Below are 17,739 nucleotides of genomic sequence, written 5' to 3'. Positions count from 1 at the left end.
CACGTCAAAAAAAGTTTAATATTGTCACAAATATTCACTTTGCACTAGTAAGTACTGCTGCTACTAGTGGTGCAATGTAAAAAGACTTTCTAGCATTGCAAATCCAGGGAATCATGCAGATCTTCAGGAAGACACACACGCACGCACGCACGCACACATAAAGCTGAGCTTACTGCTTGTGACTCGTGTTACCACACAACATTCGATCACAGTGCACCAAAATGCATACTGAAATGTTTATTAGCATGGGGAATCCAAATCTTGAGGAGCAGAGAAGAAAAATAAGTCTGCAAATCTCTTTTCTTCTGGCCAATGGTGGTATTTAGTTGAACAAACAACAATTCATACTTCGGAGAACAAAAAGATCTAAAATGGTAGTGGGTCGCTTCTGCGGCAGCTGTTCAGAAAACTAACTGCAGGCTAACCAAACTTAAAAGACAAGCTAGCTAATTTTGTATTTGTGCAATTCCAAATAGGAAGGGAAAGGTGATGTGGGTGGTCTGCGTGCGACGGCGAATTTTTTCTGTGCAAATTAGGCAAGTTTGCATAAATTAATTTGCACCAGAAAGCTTCACGTTATAATCTGGCATGCTTATTTTACTTGCTTTAAAAAAAAAAAAAGCTAAAAGATTTGAATCTGCTAAGCTTGGCTGATTTGCAATGGGCAAATGCATTGTTACTAAGAATCTTAACAAACCAGGGGGGTGGGGATCCATGGAAAGGTAAATAACCGGGGACTGGGGGGGCAGGATGCATCCCACATCGCTATTTGCCAGCCCTTTCTATTTGCTGAGTGGCAAGCTGGCTTGACTTGCAAGTCTAGCTGAATCTAGTCCCAATGCTGGAAATTTCCTTGCTTTAGGCACCTTTGGAGCAGGCTGGTTTGGTGTTACTTGCCTGCAATGCTTTCCCAAGCACCCTGGAATTCCTTGCCCCACACCCTATGTGGATTGACACAAGGACAGTTCCTTGAAACTTTACTCATCTAATTGTTAGATGCTGTTGCTATCTATATATCTAAAAGCAGGGCTTTTGGGGCGCCATTGCTATTCCAAGAGAACAAGGGACACGTTCATGGTGAGTTCCAGCACCTCTTTTTCTAGAAAAACAACACTGTTTAAAAACCTGGTTCTGAAGTTAGTCACTTTTAAAACCACATGGAAAGGTATATACTTCCAAACATCAGGGGGCTTTATTCAGCTCCATTAAAAATCAGTGTGATTTTGGCCTCCATAGGACCCACTGTTAATGGCAATTAGGATGCATTTCATTCCACCCCTTCCCCTATTATTTATCTAGACTCAGAGTATAATTTTTTTAAGCACTCGTGTGAGTGCTGCCATGTGGGAACTAGCTGTTAATGCAGATTAGAGGGCTCCCTAGCAAAGCACCCAAACACCACTTTGCTCACTCAGGTCTGGTCATCCATTCGCTCCCATACATATGGACATACCAGGAGGCAGCGGCTGTGTCTGGGAAGCTGCCTGCTATTTTAATTTGTCCACCACTTTCCGGGGCAATGTTACATTGGGTGCACAAGGGCATTGTGGGAAAATTAAAATGGCAGCTTCCCAGTGACAGCTGCCAAAGGCTCACAGCCAAAGGCCTGGGCAAGCCAAAAAGCCAGGTTAACTCCAGCTTTGGCAGGTGGACAAAGATGTTGGGAATGGTGTTGGCCTTGCAGTGCGGCACAACGTTTCCAGAAGCAAATACATGCCGTGGACTTGCCAGAACTCCCCTAGATAACCTGCAGCCATGTCACTCCCATATTGCAAGCACTCGTGCAATTGCTACACAAAGGCAGTCCGTGAACTTGGCTCATTACACTGGCTCTCAGAGCAGCAAGGGAGACCAGGATGCCCCTTTTAAAAATTATCATCCTCAACTCACCAGAATCTAGCCAAACCAAGGGAAGGGCACATGGAAAGCTACGGTCAGAGGTTTGGATTATCTCTGGGGTCAATCCTTCTCTTGGTTTTTGTTTTTTTTTACTAGCACAGGCTTGCCTTTTGGAACAGCACAAATCTTACTTGGAAACATGACATCATTCACCAAAGCAGCGGAAAAAGCCAGTGATATTAAGACATGTCAGAAGAGCCCCTTATTTCTTTCCTAGTGACTGAATTCAGTGAGCAGAAGACAATTCTGGCTGCTAAAGGAGACCTTGCTACAGGAGCACGGAGTGCAGTTCAGCAGTTGTGAAAATTTCAAAGTTGTCTGAAAGGAAAAGGGTGCGGGGAATCAAACATTTGGCTAGAAATTCGGAAAAGAACTGCTAAGCCCTCTTAGCATAAGCATTTGTGTCCTACTCAGCACTGTTGGTGGTATATGTATTTAACATGGAAGTAGTAGCAGCTGGAAATAATACACTTGACACACAGAACCACCTGCTCTTCTCCTTGGACATCATTTGGCTGTAATTTTAGACTTCGAATAATAAACCTATTTTTGACATTTGTTTAAATTATAGATCCTCATTTTTTCCTCCTTTGAATGATTTACACACGGGGAATGTACCAAATAGGGCAGAAAAAGACACATGCAGACAAGGGGTTCAGAGGAGGGAGATATTATCAGCAACAGCAGCACACTCTATTCAGTATCCTATTTTTATTTTTTAACTCCAACGCTTCCATAAAGCAGCAGTGGGACTCTGGGCTTCCCCTCTTGCCAGTTCAAACTACGGAACTGCTCCTTTTCGCAAGGAAGTGCTCGGAAGGCAGAATGAGCCAGTGGTGCAGAGTTCAGTTATGCTCAGCGTCACGCAGTCTACATCCCACGGCAGTGATGAGGGCGGCCCCTTTGCCACTGCCATCTTCGGAGAGAAGGAATGTCACATCGCACTTGGGGGCCAGGTCCTTTACCGTTTGGTGCATGACCCTTGAAAAACTGTGGGGGGGGGGAATAAAAAGAGGGAAATGTGAGGGAGGGCTTCTCTCTGCCAGTCCATAATCACGATAAGGTCTCAAGATTACCCAGGAGGTTTCATTCTCTTTTCAGCAGCAATGCTTCTGAATACCAGTTGCTGGAAACGGATACCTCAGTGGGTTAGAAAGTGGTGCTGATAACGCCAAGGTTACAGGTTCGATCCCCATGCATCTTCCTGCATTACAGGGGGTTGGACTAGATGATCCTCAGGGTCCCTTCCAACTCTATGATCCTATGAAATTGCAGGAAAGGAGAGAGCTTGTGTGCTCACATCCTGCCTGCAGGCTTCCCACAGGCATCTGGTTGGACACTGTGAGAATAGGATGCTGAACCAAATAGGCCACTGGCCTGATCCAGCAGGCTCTTCTTATGCTCCTCCATGTTAAACCTTATGTCAGTGAACGGAGCTAGACACTCAACATGCAGACTTTACAGAAGAAAATGGCAGGAGATCGCAGAAGGAAGCAAGGAGCAGCTGTGATATAAAGGGAATTCCTTCTCACTGTTTTCACACACCCATCCGCAGTCATTTCTATAAGGCATGCACCTGAAATTTGCATCTGAGTCCATTCATTTTTATGGAAATGAGAATTAGAAACCCCTTATCCTTAACCTATGCCTATGGAGTCTGCAATGAAACATAAGCTCAAGCCCAAAAGAATGGTGGAGTACACAGTGACTACTCATTAAGTGAGCACACAGTAAGCCACAAAACATGCAGGCTAGAAGAAAAGGCTCCCTTGGCTATTTCATCAGAGCATCTCCAATCTCTCACAAGCCAAGCACTGCTTTTCACAAAGCTTTAAGACACTTCCCGGACCACAGACAACAAAAGCACATAATTTCCCAGTACTTACTGTGGGTGAAGCTTATACAGCGTACCATCGACGCCCACCGTTACATCCAGGTGGTCCAAGCCTCTGTTCTCCCTTATTTTGTCTACAACGGCAGCCATCCCGGCTCCACACAGCTGAGCTGCCCTCCTTGATACTGCGCCACACACCGTCTTGACGATGATACTGTCATCACAGGTGCTGTTCAGACCAAGCTGCTGGAGGATTGTACGGACCTGAAGCAGCGCTAATCTGTCACTGTTGAGAAGACCCAAGGGGAGAAGGGGGAAGAGAGAGAAAACAGAGGCTTGAATTCGTTTCCAAAATCCTCTGCTTCGGTGGACACCAGGGATAAGGGCACCAGATGCTGTTGGACTCCAACTCCCATCAGCCCAGCAAACATGGCCAATGGAATGTGGCCAACAACATCTGGAGGGCCACAGGTGTATGCAGTCAAAGACTCGTTGGCCTGGGTACCATGTGCATCACTGAGTGTAAAACTGAAACTGAGGCTAAAGATACATTGGCTGTAAATGGAGGAGCAGGCGCCCAACATCCCCCTCCCTGCTGGAATGCCAGCTCAACCTCAAACCAGTCCACATTAAGTGCAAAGGTCCTCCCCACACAAAAGCCCTCTTTGATGCTGAATGCAGGAAAGTCTCAAATGGAGCCAGGGAAACTTTCGTGTGCACTCCTGCCCTTTCCCTATTTAAGACCACTTATGTCATCTCCAGACACCTAAATACAACACTGGTATTGAAATCCACATGGCTAAAAATGCCTCCCATCACACTCTGAGCAGCCCCTTTTCACTGCATTCAAACTATCCTCACTTTCTCAGGGTCTGTAATAGGTATTGGTCCCAGAGAACAGGAGAGCATTGCCCTGCTGTACGTCCAGCTGTTCTGGAAGCCATTCTTTCCCCAGTTGATCTGTCTCTGCTCTTTGCAGTGGTCTGCCGCTCTAGAGCCATTTCTGTCTCCATCTATACTGATGCAAAAAAAAAAAAAAAAGCACTACAGCGGCAGCTGGTGTCAGACTGCGGTATTACAGCACTGTTGCAGTATTACAGCAATGTTAGGAGGCAGACCCTAACATTTGCTACTCAAGCGGCAAGTATATTGTAATATAAGGTTGTTCGAAATGTTTGAAGTTAACTGGGGAATATGATGCAGCACCAAGGAGAAACATCCACACATCCAGGAGGGCGTGCTGGAAGTCAGATTTGGAAAAATGTTAAATTTGTTCAGATTTGGGGAAATGTTGATTTGTTTTAATTTAATTTAATTTGTTTTAATTAGTGACCAATTTGGGGGAAACAAATGAAAATCAATAAAAAAAAAAAGATTTGCCGAAGTTTGCTACTCAAAAAATGCAAAAGTAAAAACCAAACCAAACCAAACCAAACCATGAAAGAGAACGACAAATATGGACTGTGTAAAAACTCACAGTAGATTGTGGAGTATTATTATAATGCTGATATCATTACCTAAGATTTCCGAGAAAAAGCACATCTAAGCTCACTTACCTCTCTATCTGTGAAAGGAACTTTGTTTCAAAAATGCCCCTCGTTTTCAGTGTCTCTGAAATTTGACCTCTGAAGAGGAATCCTCTTTTCGTGAAGTCAATCAAAATGTTCCGGACGATTTCCCCCAAGTACATTCCACTGATCATCTTCTCATACCTGCAAATCAGACAGAAGAGGGGTTTCAGAATGAAGGGTGTGTGTGTTAAGGACAACTGAGAAAAGTTTTGCTGGTGATTAATCCTTAATCTAGAAAAGCCCGATTATGTTATTCTACCCCATTCATTTCAATGCAAAGGGAACACAATGCATATTTGTGGGGGGGGGGGGGGCACGGATACAAATACATTTTGTTTGCAGGCTGAAAGCAACAGCAGGCACTAATACGCAGCTATGTTTGCTGAATTGATTTCTGTTCTGGACACAGCAGAAACATGCAATTTCCTCTCTTGTTTATGTTGGGAGTTTTCAGACCCCCACCAGCCTTGCTGCCTCTGTGCACCCAGGCTGTGTGTTTGGACTTCAAGACAATCAGGTGATCACAGTAGTGCATGTGACGAAAACCATCTCTGCTGCAGCACCTCAGCACAAGCCTTCACCCATTTCCAACAACATTTCACCCGCAAATACCTTTGCTTGCCGCTGTTTAATGAGTAGTCATCAACAGCTTTGTCATAGATTGTCCTGATGTCATCTAGGCATCCGTTGTCTCCAAACGCGCCCCATTCCATGTTCACACACATTCTTCCTTGCTCTCCTTCTACCATCTCTATGTTTCTTGTTTCTTCCATGTAACATGCATTGCTGCCAGTTCCTGGAACAGTGAAAGAATCAGATTCAATACCAGAATAGACCAAAAAAGGGACACAAAAAATCATCTGGTAGTTATAGGACCTACTGCAATGGGTCTTAGAATAATGAGGCACCCAATGAACCAAACTAAATAGCAAGTCCCATTCTTACCCACAATGAGTCCAATTTCACAATTGGGATCTTCATAGGCACAAGTCATCATAGTCCCGACTGTATCATTCACCACGGCCACAACATCCAAGTCAAATTCCTTGGAAGAAGTAACAAAATTATATACTACAATTGCTTCTCTTGAAACACGGCGGAGTAGTATTCATCAGTGGTTACAAGTTCAGGGAAACAAGCCCATGCCTGTCATTTGCAAATATCGTAATAATCAGGAAAACACAGGTCTGTTTTAAATAATAGCAATTTAATTTTCATTCCAATGTCCAGAGGGCTGGATTCAACTAAGTTGTTGCACTGGCAGAAGCCAGAGCAAAGAGTTCTGCCAGCAGAACGTGAAAACCACCCTTTTCTTCCCCAACACCACACCCTCCACAGATCTGCTCAGGAAGGTTAGGAGAACCCCCAGAACAGGGGATCTTAAGCAATGCAGAGGAAGAATAAGAACACACAACAGTGACTCATAAAACAAACAATACATGATCAACACCATCCGCTAATTTTAAGAAATCACAGAGGGAGAAACTCACTTCTCTTCTTTTTATTCCTTCCCGTAGCAAATTAACAACATCCTCCCCTTCGCAGTCAGTAGCCTTAAAGCCCTTGGTCCAGTTCAGAAGGATGCCCTAAGAAAAGGAACAAGAAACTCAGTTCATTGCAATATCAGAACAAACCAGAAATAATCACCACCTGGGCATCCAGGTGCAGTAGCAGACCCAACCAGCTAATGAACCCACAATGGCATCAAGAGCTCCTCATATGAATACATATGCAGCTGTTGTTCTTGGAGATCCAAACTGTGGGGTGGTATTTACCACTAGCCCAGCCGAGCACAAATGGCAGCCAATGAAGTGGAGCAGGGGGAATATCCAAACTACAAGTGAGATGACATCATGCATCTCCTTTCATTAGTTGTTACCATGGGAACATGGGTTAACAACAAAGATTGATAGCAACCAGCTATGCCCCTGCAATATCTTGTTTCGGCATCACTTTTAAAGGCATGCTGCAGTTAGGTCTAGAATCTGCAGGTACGGTGGGGCTTAACTCAGTGATAACAGCCCATGCCTTGCAGGCAAGAACTCCCAGGTTCAATCCTCAACATCTCCATTAAGGCCTTGGGAAGACTGGAGAGGTGGCTCCCATTCCGTGTAGATTATCCTGAGCCAGATGGACCACTGGTCTTAACTCAGTATAAGGAATACTGACTGTGTCAATATTCTTTGCATGTGCAAAGCTCACACTCACGCTTGTCTGCCTGCATACCTCTTCTCAACCACTAAACTGCAGCTGAAAATCCACTCTTAAAAAACACATATGGAAAAGTTTCATTACAGAAATAAGAACAATAACTTACAGCATCTAAGCTTGTCTGTTTGCAAGGGAAAGAAAACGTAAAGCCCAGGGGGAGTCGTGCACCTTTTATTCCCATGTAGTCCAGGAAATCCGAGATGCAGGAAACAATGTGATCAAACAGCTGGAAAAAGCAAAATAAATTAGTGTGTATCACAAGCACTGTGCAGTCTCTGAAAGATAGCAACAACACAACATCCTCTGCATTACATGCTCACCTCCTCTCCGGTACCTTGCATGACTTCTATAGGAATGGCATAGATTTTATTGTGCATCTCCACCATTCGCCTTTTACCACTTCGGATCTTCACAAGCAAAACTCGGAAGTTTGTTCCTCCAAGATCCAGGGCCAGGAAGTCTCCGTTCTCTGCAATGAAATAATTTTGACCAAGTTGGAAGTGAGGAACAACGCATCTAAATTTTCCGAACTTTTAGTCCCCAGCGCTTTTACAAGAGGAAAAGGCTCTGGCATCTACTGTGAACTCATTGTGTTTCCAGTGCTGGGTTTTTAATCAAGAGTTTACACAATTTTATCCAAAATGCATATGCATCCTGTACAAATGTGTGCATATATACATATCCATGTGGTACATTGTTCCTCACCCCAGCTTCACATCAATAGGAGTCCCCAAGCGAGAGCTTTCCCAACTTTTTATGTTGGTGACACACTTTTTATACAGTGGTACCTCGGGTTAAGTACTTAATTTGTTCCGGAGGTCCATTCTTAACCTGAAACCGTTCTTAACCTGAAGCACCACTTTAGCTAATGGGGCCTCCTGCTGCTGCCGCGCCGCCGGAGCACAATTTCTGTTCTCATCCTAAAGCAAAGTTCTTAACCTGAAGCACTGTTTTTGGGTTAGCGGAGTCTGTAACTTGAAGTGTATGTAACCTGAAGTGTATGTAACCCAAGGTACCACTGTACATGCATCATTTTGCAACACAGTAATTCAGTTTTACTAGCAAACAGGAAGTTAAACCTTTCCAGCCCCGGGAGGAGCGCGGGCGGAGTGTTCGTGTGATACGCCAACACACTAACGTGTGCCTTTGCATGGTGTAAACACATCCCTGCCTCGTCAATGCCCTCTGGTGTGTACACAAACAGAAACCCACCTGACGCTAATGAAGCCATGCCGAAGGCAATGTGAAACTGGTGGGTGGGGCTTCACGGCACTCTGAGGCGGTAACGAGAACGCATCCTTACACTGAGCTCAAGTTATTCATGCATTTAAACAAACACGCTTAACGGACTTCCGGTAAGATGGCGACGGAGATAGCAGCATAGTCAGGTTTGCCTGCCTTCAATTAAGATTTTAAGTAGGTTTTTTTTAGCCTTCCTGGACTCTAATTTTATAGTTTTATAGTTTTAATGATTTACTGGCTGCCTTATCACCTCACTACTGCCCCTGCTTTTCCTAGTTAACGTTTTATTGTTTTACTGGCTTGTTGCTGTGCTACTGACCAAGCTGGCCTCCCCCATCAACAAATGCCTAAAGGAGCGGCTCCTGTGATTGATTGCCTGCTTTGATTCCTGGCTAAAAACTTGGACTAACAAAGGGTCAGAGTTCCATTCTGCTACAGTTCATTTTCTTTCCTAGTACTGAGAAAGAGCCAGTGTGGTGGATATGGAGAGAGTGAGAGGTGGTAATTAGCAGACGGGGGAATCAGCTACTCCTCTGGAAGGACGCCGAGCTTTTTATCTATAAAAAAATAAAAAGGAAGGAACTGAAGCAGCTACAACCCCAAGAAACACAAGCTTAGAACAAAAGATAAGTCGCCGTTAAGCAAGCACCCCCTACCATATATCCATATATATCCATATACCCACTATGGTCCTCACCAGGAAAAAATACAAGGACCAAGGAATCTTGCCTAATTCACCACAGAGCCCGATGGAGCGCCGAAGGAGACAAAGTAAAATTACCAGCTACTTTCCTCAAAAAGACTCGAGTAAGAGAACTCAGAATGAGAGTATTCTAGATGTAGCTATGCCTTTGCCACTCACAGTGTTGGATTGGTCAACACAGCTAAAGGACTTGCAAACAAACAACAAGAGGACAAACCATCCAACAAATTTGGCCCAAGAACTTGCCATAGCAGAGAATGCTACAAAGGCTAATACAGCCAACACACCTGATGCTAATCCTCATTTGTCACCGCTGGAACTTGGAAGCAACCTTTCAACCCATTGGCTGAAAGCCAATGACAGCGGAACAGAAATGCGGGGTGATTATCTTCAGGAGCAGATATACCAGATCTCTACGGATCTCCTTAACGTCAAAAATTTTTTAGCGATAACAAACGGGCTTCTCCTGACCCTAGTGGATAATTTCAAACAACATGTGAGCGCTTCAGTCCAGAATACAAATACCCTAGCCAGCCCGGACCCACCACTCCCCAGCAAACCCCGGAGGAAAAAAAAAGCTGAGCCTAAGATGAAGAAAAGCAAAAATATGAAAAATCTAAGGCGGCTTAAGACAACTCACCGTACCTGTAAAAAATATTGGCAGAAGCTCTTTAACCTTCTTCCATCCCTTTCTACAAGTGGAACAAACAAATCCAACTCGAGTGCCATCAAAGAGACACGTAAAGTAGATACACCTATAAAAGAATCTAAACCAAGTTTTGAAGAATTAACACCGAGCTGGGACAAAGGAACTAATCCAGCTACAATTATACCGCCCCAGAGTCCTCTTATGGCCAGCACAGAATCTGTAGACAGAGGTGAGCTGGCGACCCAAACTATTGAGGGGAACCACTCCTCTCAAGCTCGACAGATGTTGTGTCCCAAAAGAGAATGGAGTTTAGTCCTAATCCCACAAAAGCTTGTCTTTGCTAATTACCCTAAACCGCCTAGATTTTATGCAGGGTCGGACCGTATAGACCACTTTTTGTCCATTATAAGTGGCATTTTACCGGGGGTAGTAAAAGCATCCGACATAGCCGCTATAGAGTATCTACATCAAGATGATTGCTCGGTACGAGCATTGATTACCTTTTTAGATCATAATCTGGCCAGCCTTATTTTTAGAGCTAAAAACCTATTCAAAAAAGAAAGAATAGTCCTATTAAGAATATTTGAAAATAGAGCACCTTTAACCTCTCTGATGGGGCCCAAGGGCATAGGAATGGAAGCTCATAAAAGGGAAAAAACCAACCACCAAAACCATCAAAATAGAAAGCATAAGTTCCAGCAGGATCATCTCCATCAAACAGTACCAAATGAAAAAAAGGAAGCTCCACATCCAACTGGCGTCTGGCCTCGCACGTGTGATAGTGAGGACTCCGTTTTGGAGGAAGAACTCTCGCTGATAAAGCGATTCTGGTCACTGCATTCTCCAGCTCAAACTGAGATCCTGAAAAGACTTGATTTACTTCGAAGCAGACTAGAAAAAAAGGATGACCAAGGTGAGACAATGAAGGACCCGCATGTGCAGCCCATATCTCCCAAATGTCTAGTGGATAAGAAGACAGTGGGAGGCACCTTTAAATGTGTAGACGTGGAATTACAATCTGAGCCCCCTGTGATGTACAATAAAGTAAGACCAAATCAAGGTGTGAAATCTCAAAGCTCCTGGCACAGCTATCTTAAATTGTCTCCGAACGAATTAGCTTCCCCCCCAACTCCAAAATCTAGCCCCAAATCACCAAGAAGAGAGGATCACTACACTCTCTCCAAGCAGTCATCCTCGAAAAGAGCCAATGGGTGTGTTTTTTTAGACACCAAAGAATTGCTGGACGTGGTGACATAGACCCAGCTCCCCGAAGGGCCCGGGGCCTAAAAGTGCTGTCTTGGAATATCGCGGGTTGGCACGCCAAGAAAAACAACCAACAATTTTTGTGCTACCTTAAGCAATTTGACATCATCTTCTTTCAGGAGACATGGCAGAATGACCCTATATTTCTCAATGGGTATAACTGCCACTACCTGCCTGCCTCTCCATCTCTAAGGGGCGGCAGATCTAGTGGTGGCCTAGCTTGCTTCATTTCCACGGAGCTGGCGCATTCTCTAACAGCCCTACCCAGCTGCAATTCTTTAGCAACAGCCGCTCTACTTAGCTTCAAGAGAACTACTCTTCTGCTGGTCAATGTCTATATTCCCCCAGGCCAAAAAAATCCCGTGGCCAAGGCTACATGGGCTGAGCTAGAGGCGTTTTTAGAGCCTCTCGAATCTACTTACCCGTCTGCCCTGACTATTGTGTGTGGAGACTTTAACGCTCGTATAGGAACAGATGACAATAGTCTATACACTCACTTCAACCTATTTATGGACCCTGAAGAACAGACGGATATTGGTGCGACACGACTGTCCAAAGATAGCAGAAGTAATTTTTCAGGTCTCTGCTTAGTGCAGGCTGCCAGACGGAGGGAACTGCTGATATTAAACGGCAACATAGAGGGGGATCGCCCCGGGGAATATACCCATTTTTCCAAGGCTGGGGGAAGCGTTATAGATTATATTCTAATCTCAAGATTTGCTCACAGCCTTGTAAGGAAGTTTCAAGTGGGCCACAATACTCTGAGTGATCACCTACCTCTAATTTTAGAGCTTGCAGGTCGGCCTTTTGACTATTCTATTGCCGAGCCACAATATATACCTTCTGTAAATTTGGGTATACCTGCTCCCAAAAGACTCAAATGGTCCCCAATACTGAATGAAAATCTAACCCTCCTTCTTCAGTCAGTGGAGTTAAAGCTTATTCGCTCCGCTATTGTGTCAGGCAATTCAGTAGATGCGATTATGGAACGCTTTAAATTACTTTCGGAAAGATTGAAACCCCATTTAACAACAGTGATACAAAGCGCCGCTACAAAGAGGGCAAAGGACGGAGCTAGCTGGTTCGACCTGGAGTGCAGGCAAACAAGGAGACAAATGAGAACAGCCTACCAGAGATATAGGAAATTAGGGACTGCTCCCCTACTTAATGCTTATATTTATCTGAGACGGTCTTACAAACAATTACTAAGGAGAAAGAAACTGGAAGCTGAAAGAGCCGCATGGCACAGTTTGGTTAAGGCATCACACGAGAAAGATACTACTTGCTTTTGGCGAACCATATCTGGTCTACTGGATCAGGAGCGTACTAATTCCATCTGTACAGTGGAACCAATGGAGTGGTTGCGCCATTTTCAATCTCTGTTCTATGACCAGGAAGCCCAACATTACAAACTATGCATTCAATTGGAGGACCTACCTCATTGGCCACCAGTAACTGTAAAGGAAGTTGAGAACTTAATCGCACAATTAAAGAACAACAAGGCCCCAGGGAATGATTACATCCCTGCCGAACTTCTGAAGTCCAACATTGGCTGGTGGGCCCCCCTGCTGGCGTCTTTATTCTCTTGGATCGACTCAACGGGTTTACTCCCAGATGGTTGGACTGAGGCAATAGTTATTCCAATCTATAAAAAAGGACCTATGCCAGACCCGGCGAGCTATAGACCAATCAGCCTTCTGCCTATACCCAGCAAACTATATGCCAAACATCTTTATATTAAGCTAACTAGCTGGCTGGAAACTGAAGCTATTCTAGCGGAAGAGCAAGCGGGTTTCAGACAAGGCAGATCCACCATAGACCATTGCTTCACCCTAGCCTATTTAATTGACAAATATGCCAAAAAAACCCGTGGGGTGCTATATGCAGCCTTTATCGATCTAAAGGCTGCTTTCGATTCAATTCCACGTGCAAGACTCTGGGATAAATTGAGCACATCAAGTATAGACAAAAGACTATTATTTCTGATCAGCTGTTTATATAAAGACACGGTGCTGCATGTAAGAACTTCGTTAAATGGCCATCTTATAGGACCAGTTCCTGTCAGCAAGGGGGTCAAGCAAGGTTGCATCCTGGCCCCAGTTCTATTCAACTTTTACATCAATGATATGGTTAACTGTTTGTCATCTCCGGACTTCCACGCCCCCAAACTGGCTGACAAATCAATATCAGTACTTTTGTATGCTGATGATGCGATACTCCTATCTCGAACAAGAATAGGCTTAAATAGGCTCATAGGTGAACTTTCAGCATACTGCAGGAGAGAGCAACTGGCAATAAACTATCAGAAAACCAAAATTATGGTTTTTGCAAGGAAACACAGACAGTACAGCTGGAGGATGGATAACCAGACAATTGAACAGGTTAAAGCCTTCAAATATCTGGGCATCGTTTTCCAGTCGACTGGGTCCTGGGATGTCCATCAAAAATGTGCCAAAGAAAAAGCAGCTCAAAGTATTAAGATGCTGTCCCGCTTCTTTTACACGAAGGGGGGCAGATACATCCCAGCAGCCCTTGAAGTTTTTCAAGCAAAACCTCTGGCGCAGTTACTGTATGGGGCACAAATCTGGACGGGGAACCACTGCTCCAGTCTTGAAACTGTTCAGTCTAAATTCCTAAGGCAGATATTCGGCGTCCCCACCTGTGTTCCAAACGCAGCATTACGACTCGAGGCCTGCCTTCCATCTGTAGAAACTCAGACCTGGCAAAGAACATTCAACTATTGGCTTCGTCTTAATCTAAATCCACCTGGTCTACTGCCTCTAGTAATGCAAGACCCTCACAAAAGCAAGTGGTTCAAAACTGTGCATCAAAAACTCCTTACATGCGGTTTGCATTCACAGTCCCTACTATCAATGGGCCTCATTAAAGCAAAGAGTCTAATAGGCCAGCGCCTGAAAGACATTGAACGGCAAAACAACCTGACTATCTTAAAGAAACTGTGCCCATGGTATACCTACTCTCCCCCTTCTCATTTTGACTCCCCAGCTTCATATCTGTTTAAATTAACCATCCCAAAATACAGACGTGCCTTTACATTGGCTAGATGGGATGTTCTTCCTTCTGCCGTACTCGAAGGTCGTTATCAAAAGACTCCATTTGAAAAACGTCTCTGCCCATGTGGAGATGGTAACACGGAAACAGTGTCCCACGTCCTCCTATCCTGCCCCATTTACAAAGACCTAAGGAATGAGATTATTACTCCACTCATTCTCTCCAACCCCGGCCGCTCACCAGACATTACACTGTATTTTCTCTTATCTGATACGGATAGTCAGATAACAGAGAAGGTCGCGAGGTACATCGAGAGAGCTGTGAAATTGAGGGCCACCATCTGAGTGACAGACTTGTTCATCTGACGGACCTCCTTTTGCCTGCTCTTTTCTTCTTTTTATTCTTATTTTTATTTTTAATTCTTGTATAGCTGTGGCCTGTTGGCTTTGCTAATAAAGTTTTGATTTGATTTGAACACGCTTAACCTGGCTACTTTTATTTTGGTGAAAAAGAGGCCTAATGCAATGTAATGCCCAATGCTGGTTTACTGCTGAAAACCGCCCCATATTCTACTTACCCTTAAAGGGGCACTTTCAGAATCAAGCAACAAAAAACAGGACGGGACCCTGATCTGGACACACAAACATGAATGTTTTTACTACAAAATAGAAGCAGCCAGGTGAGAACATACTTCTTCAAAATACATGACTTACAGCACATGTAGTTAACTGAAGGAGAGCAGAAAGGAGGACTGAAAGAGGAGTATTCCCCTTTTTTGGCTCATTTTTAAATGGCTTGCTGCTCAGGATTCTGAGAACCGTCTTACTGAGGGGAGAAGTCATGTTTAATTAGTCCATCTTGCCTGATGCAAGATCACATCAAGGTCGCAATGACTGTGCAAAAATCCTCTTGAGTCTTTCAGCATATACACCCCCTAGTGCTGGGCAAAGATGCCCCTAGGCCCTGACTGGTTAATGGAAAAAACTACCCTTCTGCCTTTCTGATAAAACTGGTCTTTGGCCTGGGTCTAATGGCCCCCATTCAGATGTTGACTGTGAATCACAACAACCACATATTCCTGGGTTCAGCTTGTTAGTGAGGTCTGTGACCCTAATAGAGGATGAGACAAGCTAGCTTTGTTATTTTTTATCTGTACTTGAATTCCCAATGGTATCTTTACATTCTAAGCCTTTTATTAACCACCTTCTATGGTACTGGGTTCTCATGTTTATTTTTACAAACATTTGTGCATTTAACCTTGGGTGGCTTCTTAGAGTAAGTTCGGCTCGGCATCTTGTACCTGGCTGAGTAACTTGTAGGTTGGAGGCTCAAAAGACAGTGAATAAACTGTTTGACTCTTATATGTGTGAATCCCAAGGACACCCAGAAAAAAATTGAATTTTCCTAGGCTAAGGATGGAAGGGGGGGGACCAACAGGGGTGGCGGCAGTACTAGTGGTCAGGCTTGGTTTTTTCACTAGTCTCTCTCTCACGCTGACAACTTGGAATAACAAAACATTACACGCTGGCAGTGTGGGAAAGGAAAGCCCTATACATAGGAAACTTATTTACATGGTGACAGTGTTGGGGGAAACCCTTGGTTGAACAAGTAGGATTTTTCTACAGGGTGGAGGGTGGGGACACACTGCAATGCAATTATTCTCTTCAAAAAAGCAAGAGAAAATGGCTCGCTGGGAATGGATGAATTACTATACATACATGGAACATTAGCCAGCAGATGGCGATGTTTCTCCATCTTCATTTAAAAGGTGTGCTCTTTCAAAGAAAGGCAAGCTTTTGTTTTACAGAGCCATCAGGAAGAGAGACAAGGAAATGCAAGAACCAATTGAGTGCAACATCAAAAACCGACTGGAAGTCTAAAGGACCACTCAGTTAATGAGTAAGTGACAAAACAAGGACTCCTGTCCGTTGCCAATGGCATTTTTTTATGTGGTGAAATGAGGCTGAACTGATTTTATCTCCACTTGATTCTGGAATACCGAACCTGACCAGAACCTGTACAGTGGTACCTCGGGTTACATACGTTTCAGGTTACAGACTCTGCTAATCCAGAAATTGTGCTCTGGCGGCGCGGCAGCAGCAGGAGGGCCCATTAGCTAAAGTGGTGCTTCAGGTTAAGAACAGTTTCAGGTTAAGAATGGACCTCCAGAACGAATTATGTACTTAACCTGAGGTACCACTGTATGTGATGTGATGGGTTTCAAACTGGAATTCTCCACACCCTAAGAAACCTTCCAAAAGCACATCTACAATCTGAGCAAAGTTGGGTCTTGAATGTTCACTGGACTCATTTGACATAGCACAAATCAAATCAGGCAGGTGTCGGCAAACTTAGAAAAAAGTGGTCCCTAGGAATTGTGAATCTTAGCTCATCGTGGAGCAGTGATATGTTTTTATTGCCATCCTCATAGAAGAAAGGCATGGGAAATTTTAGTTGGACCACAATTGTGATTTTCAGTTTCTGATGAATTGAGATGACTAGAGCATATGAAAACCTCATCAGCTGAAAAGTGGTATATTAAGGCTAAAATCCTAAATACACTTACGGGGAGTAAGCCCAATTGAGCACAGTAGGTGTTACTTCCAAGTAAACATGCATAACTGCACTGTAAACGTACTAAATAAATCTGTAGGACTGATATTAAGGATCAATATGGCATGACACATATTTATTAGAGCTATTGAATTCAAAATCTGTTCAACTTTTAGATACAGGCCAAGATTTAAACAGGCATCTACACCCTCTGCACCCCGTTGCCTCCTCAGAAAATGCTTCCACCAGGTTCTCCAAACTGCTCTTCAACATCAACTGGTTCTACAAAGCAGTTTGCAGCTTTCCAAAGTGGGGAGGGGGACATCAGTCTGAGGACATAATCTATTTTATTTCCATTTCCCCAATGAAAAGTGATAGCAACCTGAAACTGCATTTTGTGTTCAGTTTTCTGAACACAAAATTCTACAAGAACAATGGGTGGGGAGGCAGTTATGGAGGAATGTCTCCTTAGCTGCATTTGGGGGTGGGGGTGTAAAATGTTCCTTTTTTCATTTGAAATGTCCCCCTAGAGCAACTTTTCTCACTGGTCCATATGCTTTTAAGTTATTGCATTCCACTCTTTAATTCTATGAACTTGATATGGTTGTAACTCTATTTTTCTCTCTGTGTTCTTAAGTCACTTTGAACTGATGCTGGGAAAGCAGCACCTCAGTATTTTAAAAACAAGCAAATCAGAAATGCATGGAAAGAATGCACCCCCTCTATCTGGGGGCTCCCAGCCTTAGATTATTAGCTGCCTCACTCTGCAATGAGGAAACTAGGCTGCCTCTTCCAAAGGTCC

General features: G+C 44.0%; 1 protein-coding gene across 3 annotated transcripts in view; it reads right to left on the bottom strand.

Annotated features, from left to right (window-relative positions):
* HK1 (hexokinase 1) overlaps positions 1–17,739 on the bottom strand; it is a 55,780-nt gene continuing 38,041 nt past the window's right edge. For all 3 annotated transcript variants that reach the window (XM_081861785.1, XM_081861784.1, XM_081861786.1), the window contains exons 11-18: positions 7,836–7,984; positions 7,622–7,741; positions 6,795–6,890; positions 6,250–6,349; positions 5,917–6,100; positions 5,290–5,445; positions 3,786–4,019; positions 1–2,889 (exon numbers count right to left, since the gene is read on the bottom strand). In XM_081861785.1, coding sequence (XP_081717911.1) covers positions 2,745–2,889; positions 3,786–4,019; positions 5,290–5,445; positions 5,917–6,100; positions 6,250–6,349; positions 6,795–6,890; positions 7,622–7,741; positions 7,836–7,984 — 1,184 coding nt within the window. In that variant the 3' untranslated portion in view covers positions 1–2,744. The remainder of the gene's footprint in view (positions 2,890–3,785; positions 4,020–5,289; positions 5,446–5,916; positions 6,101–6,249; positions 6,350–6,794; positions 6,891–7,621; positions 7,742–7,835; positions 7,985–17,739) is intronic.

This window comes from Podarcis erhardii (genome assembly GCF_964252035.2).
Source record: "Podarcis erhardii genome assembly, chromosome: 5".
Taxonomy (NCBI): Eukaryota; Metazoa; Chordata; class Lepidosauria; order Squamata; family Lacertidae; genus Podarcis; species Podarcis erhardii.
The sequence above is the reverse complement of the archived record's forward strand: the minus strand, read 5'-3'. Positions and strand labels throughout refer to the sequence as shown.